This window comes from Calypte anna, chromosome 7, assembly GCF_003957555.1.
Source record: "Calypte anna isolate BGI_N300 chromosome 7, bCalAnn1_v1.p, whole genome shotgun sequence".
Classification (NCBI taxonomy): domain Eukaryota; kingdom Metazoa; phylum Chordata; class Aves; order Apodiformes; family Trochilidae; genus Calypte; species Calypte anna.
This window is the reverse complement of record NC_044253.1, coordinates 36,225,224-36,238,368: the sequence shown is the minus strand read 5'-3', so window position 1 is coordinate 36,238,368 and position 13,145 is coordinate 36,225,224. Positions and strand designations below refer to the sequence as shown.

At 44.1% G+C, this 13,145-nt stretch overlaps 1 protein-coding gene across 1 annotated transcript in view; it reads left to right on the top strand.

The window, feature by feature from the left end:
• PLEKHM3 (pleckstrin homology domain containing M3) overlaps window positions 1-13,145 on the top strand; it is a 63,831-nt gene that overhangs the window by 30,835 nt on the left and 19,851 nt on the right. The window contains exon 6 of the mRNA XM_030454419.1: window positions 5,374-5,437. Coding sequence (XP_030310279.1) covers window positions 5,374-5,437 — 64 coding nt within the window. The remainder of the gene's footprint in view (window positions 1-5,373; window positions 5,438-13,145) is intronic.

The following is a 13,145-nucleotide window of genomic DNA, read 5'->3' as shown; positions in this document are numbered from 1 at the left end:
AGCCAGGGGAAGGTTGAAAGCACAAGCTGGTGCTCTGCCCTGCTCAGGATCCAGCTGAGGAGCACGCTGGGGTATAGGTATCAGTTTTCCAGAGGAGAGCTGGGTCTTCACGTTAGCATTTTCCCATCTAGGGGCACACTTGCATTCTCTTGTGAAAAGGAGCAGTAATATCAGCCACTTTTCAAACTGGTGGTTTCTATTCACCTTTTGTGAATGGGTCACCTTAAAAAGCCAGTTATTTAAAAATAAGCTCCTATTAGGTATGGACACCATGTTAAATAAGACTTGTGCAATTTTTGTCCTGTTTTTATATTGGAACTTCAGCAGCAAACTCCAAGGGTTCAGAAGTGCTTTAAAGAATTTTCTTACTCTTCATTTCAACTTAATAGAGGTTGTTTGGATTTCAGAATGAAACTGTGTGCCTCTAGTTTTCTCCATCTTGTTTTTAGTTAACAGTGGGGTTTTCATTTGATTTTTAAAAATTTGATTCTTGAATTTAATGTTAGAATTTCTTGCCTTTCACAATGTTTCCATAACTTTGCTCAAGTAAGTAAGCACAGAGGAGAGAGGGTGGGTGAACTGCTTTGTAGTTGAAAGTTTATGTGTGGTCTGGACATTGCTGATGGGTGATAAGAGTAACTGTGTTAGTGTAGGGATGCTCCTGGGGAGCCAATGCCTTACCTGGACATGTGTGCTAATAGATTCAGCACTTTGGCTGGACTGAAGATGCTTCCAGAGCATTAACCAGAAGAGAGCATTTGTATCTCATGCATGGGAAATGCCTCACAAACCATTTTTTAGACAAACACATAGAATTAGAAAAAAAATCATTTATCTCGTAAAATATGACAAGAATTAAACAAATAGCAATTTTGTTAAATTAATTAATTATATATCTTCAGACTTTCAAATCACCAGCTTTTTAAGGGCCCCACTTCCTTGAGTAACTATTTTGGCCAGAAAGTTGGGATTTCCAAGGAGATACAAAATCAAAATCCTGAATAATACCGCAAGAGTTAGCAACACTGGGAAAAAATCCTGCCTTTCCACCTCCCCTCTGATGCTGTTCTCTGCCTTAAAGGAACGGGTTCTGTATCAAATGACTTGCAAGAGAGGTTATGCACCGTGCTGCCTGTGTGGGGGATACCTGGGTTTCTGTGTCACCCCTCTGTCCTTGTGGAGCGGCAGAGTCACTGGAGAACGGGAGGCAGTGTGGCGGTGCCGGTATTGGTACCGGTGAGGAGGGCCGAGGTTCGGCTGGGCGGTGCCGGGGAATAGGGGGGGTGGCAGCAGGCTCTGCATAGGAGCCAGCCCGGGGTGCCTGCGGGGCGGCTCCCTGACTCACACCTCACTCACACAGCTCCCAGCCTGGTCAAACAAGACACTCCTGGCTGGCACATGAAATCGCGGTGCCAGCTCCCCCTCCCCCCTGCCCATCCTGGGTTTCAACAGGCTTTTTGGCATAAAAGGGACTTGGTCGTGCCCACCTGCCAGCTAACTTGAGGTTTTTTGATTGCTCTGTGAAGGGAAGAGTTCGCTCTGCTTATCAGGGTTGTACTTTGGTTACAATGTCGGGGCTGGGCAGATTGATGGGTTGTAGCTTTAGCAGAGCTGTCAGGGTATTTAACCCCTTGGAGAAAAATTACCTAAGCTGATGATAAACAGGCTTTAAATGCAGAGCAATTACTTAGTGCTAACAAAGCACCATGACTACACACTTTGTCCAAATGCAAAAAGCAAAGTCTTATCAGAGGTTCTGTTTGCAGGAGGACACTAAAAGATAACCTTTGTTTGTGCAAATACTTACCTGATAAGATCGGGCTGGAAGGGAAGGGATGAAATTTGTGGTTCTCTCTTGCCTGAGGGTTATGCTTCAGATTACAAAGTATCAAATAAAAAAGAATAATAATCAAACTGAAAATGCTCCATTCTGTCTGGATGGACCAGCAGTCTCTGCTGGTGGGTTTCTTTCCTGCTTGCATCAATTGCTTTCATTTCCAGCACATAACAATAAAGCAATTTGGAGACCTTTACCCAATAGGACTTTGGATTTTATTGTTGACAGGAACTGGCAAAGCCAGAGGGCTGGGTAGCATTGAACTTGGATTGTTCAGTGCAGGCTTAACCCTGACTGGTAGCCAGGGTTTCCAGCACAGCAGTCCTGTGACTCACAAGTTGTGTTTTGCATGGATGGTGAAACTGCTCCGGGAGTTTCCAAACTGTGAAAGCCCAGGAAGTGCTTTCAGTGGGATGTGCACTCGATACCATTTGCCTCTCGAGGGTCACAGGTCACATTCTGAAGCAGAGACCGGAGTTTTTATTGTGATGAGTCTTAACATCTTGTGTTTGACCTGTGTCTAGCTCACTCTAGTTTCCTTTCTGTTTTAAGATTTGACTGAAAGGACATTGTTTATTGAATGCATTTAATTGGCCAACTTTTTAAAAAAATCTAGTTTGTTATAGCACATCAGTCAAAAGATTTACAAATCTGACATCTTTTATTTTGCTTTCCAATGACTTACCAGGCATTTCCCATTTGGTGTTTGTAAAGGGCCTTTATACCAAGGGAAAAATAAAATGCAAGCACATGTTTTGGTCTTTTTGGATCAAGGCCTTCTGTTAACCCAAGCAATACTCAAAGCTCTTATCTCACAAATAAAGCAAATACGTATTTTCTAGTGAAATGGTTATAACTGTAGTTACCTTAGCTTGCCCTGGGGCCTGTGTCAGAGTTTTAGACATGAATGTAATTTTAGCTTGATTTGGATGCCAAGTGGCCTTTTGTCTAAAGGGATGGAGATGGCAAAGGCTACATGCCTGCTGGTTATGTGAGAGGCAGTGTCTGGGCCAAGAAGCCAAAGTCTTCTGAATTAGTCCTCTGTGCCCCCTACTGAAATACTTCCTGCAAGCCCTCACCTGGCTAGGCTCTGAGAGTGTGCAGACAGGCAAGCCCTTGGAAACAGGTCACCCTTCCTTTCTTTGCCCATTGGGATCCTTGGTCTGGGTGGATTTCCTGCCCCAGCTGATGGGCTTGCTTTTCACAGTGAAGGTTTTTGAAAATGTGTTTGAGTTTGACATTCTGGTGCCTCTGATGCTTTTGCTCCCTAGCCACCAGAAGCTGGCAGGATGATGGGTTTGGGGGTTGGCTTCACCAGTTATGTTCAGGTAGCTGCTGAGTTTTGGTTTTCCTTTCCAAATGGGGCTGACAGAAGATTGCTGTAGGAGATGCAAATCACAGACAGTAAGATGTGTTTTTGAAACAGCCACTCAGCTCACCTCAGGTGTGGTGAGGGTGTATAATTTGTATTTCAGATGACCAGGGGCTGAGCTGCCTGCTCTTAGGTGATTTCAATGATTCCACACTCCTGGAGCTGTGTGCTCTCCACTTTTGGTGACGTGGGCAGGTGGTGAGGGAGTGTTTTGCTCCTCCACGTGTTGGGAACCACACAGGAACTGGTCTGGTTGCTCCATAAGAAATTTTGTAAATGCTGTTGCACATGCGAGCTCTGTCTGCTCACTGGTTTTCTGTGGTCCCCCCACAGCCAAATTGTGATTTCTTTTTTTTTTTTTTTTTTTTTTTTTTTTTTTTTTTTTTTTTGAGTCAGTAGAAGCAGTGCAAATCTGAAGCTGGAGCAGCATTACTTATTGAGGGTTTTTCAATGCCTCAGTTCCCATAGTGATGAGAAAAAGCAGTGCTCACACTTGAGTGGCTGGGTTGTGTGTGTGAGTACGTGTGCCTTGCGTAAGACTCGGAGAGCAGTGCCTGCTTCTTTTCCTGGAGATAGATTTGGGAGGGAGGAGGTGTTGGAAGCTGGCTCTGCAGAGCTGCTGCTGCAGACCAGCGTGCCTCAGGGAGGTGAACAAGTGCAGTATGACTGTCACTGGGGTCTGTGGTGGCTCAGAACCCTCCCACCAAAGGAATTCCCTTGATCACGAGTTTGCTTTTCATCTGCACACTGTTTATTAGGAGTTAGAACTTGCAGGAAATAAAATGCAGTCCTGAAGGCAAGGGAATGTGATGTTAGTCATCGATATTAGTCATTGACACTTTGTGCCTTATGGGCTGTTCGGGCTCTTTGCTGGAAAAGGAAATCTTTCGTTAGCTAATTATTTTGCTGTAAGGGCATCAACAAATAATAGAGTTCTGCTACAGTGCTGTGGAGTGCCTGCCTGTGTGATTAGGAGAGAAGGATGGGGAAATCTTAAAGAAGTTGTAACAGAGCTGAAAAATAGTAATGGCTTCAAAATGTTGAGAGCTTGCTCCCTGGCAGCAGTCAGTTTCAATAAACCTTCATGCAAACGAGGGATCCCAGTGGCACGTGTTGTGTGGTATCTGGATTTTGACTGATTTCTTGTGGTCGTTCACACTGTGATGAGTGCATTGTGACGTTGTCATGCAGCAGAGCCACTGACACATGTTCATCTCTAATGGGAGCAATGGTGTAAATTACAGAATGGAAATGGGAAAAAACAGTATCCCAGTGAGCTTATTGCAGTTGAGAATTAGGAAAACTGTAGGAATGGAGTTCACCATTGCTCCCTCAGCAACATGCAATGAAAGACAGTTGCACCTCTTGAGATACTTGGTTGCTTTTTTTGCAAGAGTGGTGGGATTCTCCACTCCTTGGTGTTGTATTTGTTCTATGTGAATGGAAAATAAAGCTGGTTGGTTCTCTGTGTGTGCACATGAAGAAAGACGTTTTAATTAGATGTGCTTTTTCTTTTCTGACAACTTTATGACAGATACATAGGTTTTCGTAAACTTTCCTTGTTAATATCCACTTGCCTTTACAAGGTTCATTTTTCTCTGCAATGTTACTTTAACCCAGTTTTTCATTTTGCTGCAAGTCACTTTAATTAGGACATCTCTTCTCTGTTCAGGTTTCTGTAATTTAGCTTTACTGCATGGGTCTGTCAGTGGATAATCAACTGTCCTGCCTGAAACCATAATTTATGTAGGGAAAAATCACCTTTCTCAAATAAGTCATCATAAAGTCTGTACCAGTGCATGTATTTGTCTGTGCAAAAGGGAATTGCTAGCAATCAACTCTGTGTTGGAAAAAAATCCAGTATCTGCATGACACTTTTCCCAATACAGTTATTTCCGTTACAAAACTGTAAATCACATCTGAAATTAACTTACACCTTTCTAGCAGACCAGGAATCCTGTAGTAAAAACCATAGGAAACACTTTCCATATCTAGTGCCCATGAGGAATGCTGTGAAGTAGCTGGTGCTTAAAGGGTGACAGAACTCCAGCCTCTCTCAGCTCTCTCCAGCATTGTTGTGTCACAGTCTTTTGGTGGGGAGAGGGAACTTTTGAGTTTCCCAGTCCAAAAGGTGTGACACACACCCATTTTTTCTCTTTTCCAGGATCTTTCCCAGAGAGTATCTTCTCCAGCAAATCCATCTGTACTCTCTCGCAGACCTTCAGCAGGTAAGTTTCTTCAGCTAATTCTACCTGCTACACAGCAAACGTGTTGTCATCTTCACTGCTAATTGTACACCTCCCTTCTAGCTCATCACAGCATAAATAGCTGTGCTTCAAGCCAGCTCTGTGGCTTATACTCCAGTACTAAAATTGTTTAACAGGGGCATTGGTTACGGGGGAGAGAGAGAAGGCTTAGAGCCTCAGTGTTGGAAAGGGGGTGGAAAGAAGCTGTGAAAGAACTGCAGTATGCAAAGAGAACTTTGCTGTGAGAAATTTGTCATCTGATCAATGAAGGTTCATCCTCAGGCTCAGCCTACAGGTGGCAAGCAGTAGGTATTCTTCTGCTTGAAAGAACAGTTATTCAGGAATTCAGGAGTTTGTACAGTCCCTGGCACAAGATGCTTTATTTACAAAGTCTGCAAAGCATTACCTCAAGAGGGAAGAGATTTTTTTAAAAAAAGCCCACAAAAACCTCAGGAAGCTGCTACATCAAGTTCAGTGGTGCCATGTTGTGTGACAGATGTGACCACAGCAGGGGTAATGTGCCAGCAGAACAGGTCTCTGCATTGATACTGGTTGAATTGAGCAAGCCTGAGTTCACACTCTAATGCCATTGCCAGTGATATGCAAACCACATTGTTTGCAGCTTCTTCCACAGATGTTTCCCTTCCCTAGTGGTCCCTTTTCTGCAGGGGAATGGGTCCTGTTGCCACATTTAAAATGAGGCAGTTCGGGTGCCCCTCGGAGCCAGGCACTATGGAAATGCAGCAAATGTGGCTTTTGTTGGCTGGTGAAGTCACAGGCCAGAAATTATTCCATGTGTAAAATGAAAAGGCTACTCATCAGAGGTCTAAAACTGTTTCCACATCTTTTCAACATGTTCTGCTATCTCATCTTTAATAACCAAGCCAGGAAAAAGCAAGCTACTTAACGCCAGGGCTGCAGTCTCCCTGGTGGGCCTGTCTGTTAGCCCTCAGTGCTTTGTAAGCTGCTTAATCAGTTCCTAACATTGGTAGTAGATGTTTTAGAAGCAATCAGCAGCTTATCAAGCATCCTGTGGGAGGGAGGGAGTCACAATTCATCCATTGATTTAGCAGTTCCCTTTAGCATGTTTCTTTGTGTTTGTGTTTGCAAGACACCTTCTATTCCCTGAGGGCCCCAGCCCCAAACTTATCATATTTAGAGGCAGTGTAATTTGATTACCATTTATGCAGGGGTGAGCTAAATTGCGTTTGCCTTTTAATCCAGCACTATCCTTGTTGTCAGCCTGGAGAGGGTTTTCCACGTTTCAGAGGCTCCAGGGTTGGAATTGGATTGGCCGTTTTTGTCAAAGTGGAACCAGAGTGGAAAGGGAGGGGAGGAGAAGCCCCACTGAGGAAATCAATCCAACAGCTGGAGCCACACTCACACCCTCCTAGCCCTGCCTTCTCCCTGGTTTGCCCCTTGCCACTGCTTTTCTCCCACTTGCTCAGAATTTTCTCTTGACCTGCAGTTTGGGTGGGTTTTTTAGATCTTAAATCATTTCCCCTCCTTTTGATTCCTCTGCTGCCCATTCCCTCATATCCACGGGCTGCTTTTGCACTGTGTCCTGCTGTCATGTAGATTGCATGTGTTTGGGGAATTAACTAAAAGGTTTATTAAAGATTAATGGAAAGATAAGACATGGTGAGTGAATTAGAAAAGCAGAGAGGGGTAATCTTCAGATATGAGCAACACTTACCCTGGTTAGTCTCAGCTCAATTCTAATTCGTTTCCTAGCCAAGTTCTCTTAAAAGATCCTAGAAAACATAGGTTGTTTCCTACCAGCCATCTGAGTTTCAAAAGTGTAGTATGAAGGTCTGTTCTTAGGTGTAAAAAAGTTGAAATTCCTGTTTGCCTGTAGATGAGGTAGCATATCATACTATTCTGAAATTAAATCCAATTTATATCTTTCCAAGCTTTACAGAACTCCATGCCTAGACCCTATGGACATGGCAGAGTTACCTGGTGGCTATCTTGAGCTGTCTGGTGGTCTGAAGATGGTTGTCAGTTGGATCTGTTTGGACAAGGCTCTACCTTAATTGTGAGGTTAAAAGCAGAACAGAAAAAATTATATTAAAAAAGCCCTTAATTTTGGAAACTCACCAAATCCTGGTGAGGTAGTAGTTTACACAGGAACACACAGGAAAAAAATACATCTGAGGTGACAAAATATTTGAATTAAAAATTATGTGTGGAATTACATTGAATCACTGTGTAAATACTGTTATTCAAAATATAACTGGATTTCATTTGGTTTATCTCCATTTACTTTGGAACCAAAGTGAGCTAAATTCTATTAAGGTCTGTGTGTCCACACAGGGATTTAATGTAGTATAATTTATCTATTTTAACATTGTAGATAAACTAATCCCTTAAAATTTAATTAAAACATCCATTTAGTTCAGATCAGCTTTCCTGGCTATCTGCCTGTAGATGAACCTATAAACAATGTGAAGAGAGAGGAAGGACAGGAGAGCCCTGTTCTCACAGTAATAAGCACAGGTCTTTGAGTATCAGGTACACATACAGAACATGCACTGAGCATGAGGAACTTCATGCCACACTGCTATTATTGAGGCTGGAAATTGATCATCTTTGAGAGGATAAAGGATCCATAAGAAGGATATCCACAGTTACACTACATAAGATAAAGAGATTAAAAGGTTTCAGAATAGACATATTATTTACTGAGAGGATCAGGAAGGTGTCTTCTCTCTTGACAGGCAGATCAGAGATTTCATCTTCCCCTGACCTGTGGAGTACTGATCACAATATCTGATAGAGGTTTGGACTAGGTGAGCAGCTCAGCTAAGAGAAGCATTCCCACTATGAAAATCTTCATGTTATTTCTCAAGATCTTGCACATATGAGGTTCCCTGACAAAAATGTGGAGAATAAAAATGAACTTTAATGAAACATAAGTTCCACCTAATTTGAGCCTAGTATGTTGTTAGATAGGCATTGGGAAGCCTTAGCACAAAGTGGTTGTTAGATCTCCTTCACTTCTCCAGGCTTGTAACACATGCTGTACTCACATCACAGCTCCAGGCACAGTTGCCTGTTGACTCCCAACAATAGTAAAGACTGCAAGTAGAAGTAGACTTTTTTTTTTTCTCTTTGCTTTTTTTGTTTTGTTTTGTTTTTCAGGAATAAAACTTCTTTTCTGGTCACCCAGTCCTCACACAATTACAGGTGGGAGTTCCCTGTGCTCTTTAGGGGCAGCAAAATTCCAAGCACAGCTGTGCCCCAGCTGCCACAGCTCAGGGTTCAGCTCTGCAGTGAGGACATCGATTCCTGTCCTCAGCCTCCCAAGCACATGTGGGAGAGGTGCACGTCCAGCTGGATGGGAGATGTTGCTCAGGGTGTAGAGCTGGTTTAAAGCAGTGTTGGGTTTTACTTCTCATCCTCAGGCACAGGAGATCTGGGCTCTCTTCCCAGCTGTGCTGCAGGTTTTCTCTGAAACACAGCACAAGTAATTTTTAATGGGATTAAGGTAAAAAAGGTGCCCCGTTACTATGTGTATGTTTAAATAGACATCCTGGCCACAACTGAGTTCAAAAGAGGTAAACCAGCATTTTGGAGAGGTAAGCCATCTGACCTATGTTAAATATGTTGTGCAATTTAAATATGTGAAGATTTTGAGGCACGTAGATAACGCTGTACTTGACCTCTGTAAACGTGCATCTTGGACCAGAACCAGATAATGCTGGTGGCTGTCTGTGTGTCCTGCCTCTGCAACCTCTCTGGCTCTGGTAGCTGCACAGCAGGAGAACATGAAAACAGTCCTAGGATGTGAAGCAGGCACACTACACATTTCCATAAATATTGAAAGGTCTGATAACAAACCAGCAATTAAACAGGTTGTATGCTTTCCTGTGGCTGTGGTTCCTTTATCACTCCTCTCAGTCACTCCCTGGAGCTCCTAGCAGTGAGCTGCCTTGCAGCAGAACAGGAAATGTCAGGTGGGCTGATACTCCAGGTGTGTGCTTAATTCCCCTAAGTGCTGACAGCTCTGCCTACTATTAGTGTTAATGGCAGGGATCTTACCTCTGTTTCCTTTCTGTCACAGCTGTGCTGGGAAAGGGAGTTGCTGTCTTTCAGAGTGGCTCATGGTCAGAGCCAGCCAGGAGCATTTTGGCAAGTGACAGCCAGGAAGACAAGTTCATCTGAGTTAGGTGTGTTAAAGCCTTGGAGGCCAAGTGTGGAGCTACAGCAAGTTTGTTAATAGCTGTTCTTCACAGCAGAACTCGTTTTTGCAGTGCTTGAAACCAGAGTTTTCAACAGGGCTTACTAAATATGGGTGGTGCTTTTCCCTGTGAATATATAATTCAGGCAGCTTGGCATGAGGGTGGCTTTTCAGAATGAAAGTCTGTTTAAAGCAATCCAGCAGTGGTGCCAGGGGCTTGCAGGAGCTCCTGAGTTGAAACCTTTCAGCCCCCAGAAGAGGCAATAGGAGTCCAATTTTTATCAGTTTTCTAATGCTTTGGACTAACCAGGGTTATTCTATTCTGTTTAAGTTGTGGGGTTTTTTACTGAGCAGAATGAAAGGCCCAGTACTGGAGACCAGGGCTAGCAGTGTGAAAGACTGGGATCTAACCTCATTGCTGTACCTCTTATAAAAGGTCTGCTCAGGAGAGGCAGCTGGACATACCTCAAGGAATAACATACCAAGTAACAATATTTTCTGAGGAAAAAAGTAGTACTGTCTTGGGGCTACTTGCTTGGAAGACAGAAGAAATTTTTTTTTAGAAAATTTTGAAAACACACTTCGTACTCACAGAGATTTTTTCAGAGTAAACCTAGCTGTTTCCTTGGTATTTTGCTCCCTTGTTCTAAAATCCTTTAGAGAACTCCTCATTAAAATGCCCTGATCCAGTCCTGTGCAAGGCAGGAAAGTTTCTATTTTTGTGATATCGCTCAGGAAATAACGTCTTACTCAGTGGGCATGTAGAGTCAGTTAATGTCTCTGCATGCACTGCCTGCTTAGAATCTAAAAAAAAAGTCAGGAAAAAAAGAAGCCCACATATACTCTCTGCCTGAATGCATATTTGCTTGTCTGTATATTTAGAGTCATGTATGGTTTTGAGCTAAGGAAAGTGCTTTCTGCTTTCTACCAGGCCAGATTCCTGCTACTCTTTCAACCTTGTTTGATTAAAGCAGCCTTTAACCTTTGCTGGAATACCTGTTTCTTAAAACAACCTATAATTCATCCCTGCAACAAGATTAGGAGAATTTGGGGTGTGACAAAATTGACATGCAGCTGCCTGGAAACCTCAGGGGAAGGAGAAAGGAAAGTCCATGGAAAGGCAGTGAGTATGAAGGCTGTGGGGCTGGAGCCTTGTTGCAGGGCTGGCTGGGGAGCTGGCACAAGTTGTTGTTTGTTCTGAGACAATTCCATCTCTTTCTCACTCGTGTCAGCTTGTGCCCAGAGACCTGCTGCAATTCCAGGCTTTTCTTCCTTGCCATGAGCAGAGCAGGGCAGTGCTTGCAGGGACCTTGTCATCCTCTGCCTCCTGCTATAAATTCACCAGGACTGTCACCGGTTTCTTTCTCTCCCCCAGCCAATATAAAGCTCCATCTTCACCTTGCTCCCCGCCTGTATGTGCTTGTCACAGATTAGCAGCATTTGCTCTTGACCTTGTTTTGTTTTTCCTTCTCTCCCCAGTCCCTCTTGCAGTTGGTGGTTAGTTTGTGGAGCATCCCTTGAACACCACATTAAAGTACAACGTGCTGAGTGATGGGGATCGGAAGGAGCAGCGAATGGCTCTGTCGTCAGTGCTGACTGCCTGCTGCAGGGGGCTCAGGGGCAACTTTTGATTTCTGTTTATTCAAATTCTCACTCATTTCTGCTGCAGTTTGATTTATTTGGTGGTTGTTTTTGTGGGTTTTCTTGTTCCTCACAAGTGTTTATGGCCAGGTTTCCTTTCGGGATGTTCTCTGCCCCGTGCGAGTGATGGGTTAGGTGGCTGCACAGCCTGGCTTTGTGTCAAGGCCAGCCCTGGCAAAATGGTGTCATGTGTGTCAGAGACAGCACCTGGTGCTGGTGTCAGCAGTGGGTGAACCCAGTTCCTGGCCTCACCCACCCCCATCCATCCACTCAGCTGCCACCCCTGCTACAGGCTGGACAGGCCTTTGGGACACCAGGAGCTGGGTTTCTGGTCCAACAAAAGACGGGCTTCTCCTGGGGGTGCTGCTGTGTTCTTTTCTGATTTGTTTTAAATCAGTGCACAGTGACTGATTCTAGCCTGTGTGTACCCACATGTTAAGAAATCATTCCTCCCTGCAGTCACTTGCCATTGAAATAAACAAGGCAGGCAACCTGAAAGAGATGACTGGGAGTCAAAACAGAGCAAGGAAAGCTGACCAGCCCCCTGTATTGCACAAAAGATGGGGCAGAGCTGAGATCTGATATCTGCCTCTCAGGGGCCTTTACCTCATGCTCATCCTTCCTCCTTCCATTTCCCTTTCCTCTGGACTAAAGATTAATTGTGCATTGAGCTGGTAACAAGAATTTGTGGTGTTAAGAATCTGGTGAACGGAAGGGAGAAAATCCTCAAGGAAATCAGCAGTCCATGAGCATTGTCTGTTCCCTAGATATAAATGACCAGGAACTTCCCAGGCAGGGAATGTTTTCCCTTTCTGTTCTCTTGCTTGCATTATCCTTAGCTAAGCATATTGTAGCATAATTGTGTCTAGTCCATGTTTTCATCACAGGAATCCCAACCTTGCTGAAATCTGTCAAAGGGCAGACATAATGCTCAGGTTCCATGTTTAAGAAAAAAAAAATCAGAAAATACCTGCTTGATCTCCAGTTAGCAAGTAGGTAAAGGTGACCACTGTAGCTGTCCTACATCCCAGTCTGTTTTTGTTCTTCCCAGCTTGTGACAGAGGTCACCTGAGGCAGGGAATGTGTCAGAAAATGGTTTGTGAAAGAAGAATGGGCTGTGTAAGGATAGATAGGAGGCCAAGTGTGAAGCAAAGATGGTTGACTGCAGCAAAGAGATGTGAAGCACGAATTAGGAACAGCTTCTCAGCTGTTTTGAGCACTGGAGAGTTGTGGGATCTCTGTGGTGAGAAGGTTTAAGCAAGTCAGTCTGTCAGCTGGCTGTGCTGCAGGGGAGGTTGCTAAAGGTGGGGTTTTTTAGCCTCATTTTCTTATATCCTTGCTAGTTGTTTCAGAAGCGCATTTCTCAGCTGTCCTAGAGGTGAAGAAAGATGTGTTTGGTCCTCTTCCACAAAGCTTCCACCAGTGGAATTTGGAGGGCAGTGAGAGCAGTTGTGAATCCAAGCCAATCTGGTCAGGAGTTTTTATTTTCCCTTTCTTTCAGTCTAGGGAGCACATTCTCTGTGGTACTCAGGAGTCTGGGCAAGGCAGGAGCTTACCCCTGAGCTTGTCAGCAAAAGGCTTAAGTCAGAAATTAAGCAGCTAGGAAGGGGCAGCAGCCTTGGCTGTAGAGGATGGTGCAGAGCTGTGCATCACCAGCAACTGCTCCTTCAGACAGCCTCCTTCTGCCAGACACACTTGTGACAACTAATCCCAGTAATTAAACTATCTTCCATCCCTTCAATGTATATAACTGGGGATGGTGAATGAGGTGCACGAGCTTCATGTCTACTGGCCCTTCTGTTTTCTCAGTGCCTCTTGGCCTTCTCATGTCTTTTCTGCATTGCGTCAGTGCCTCCTGGCAAATTC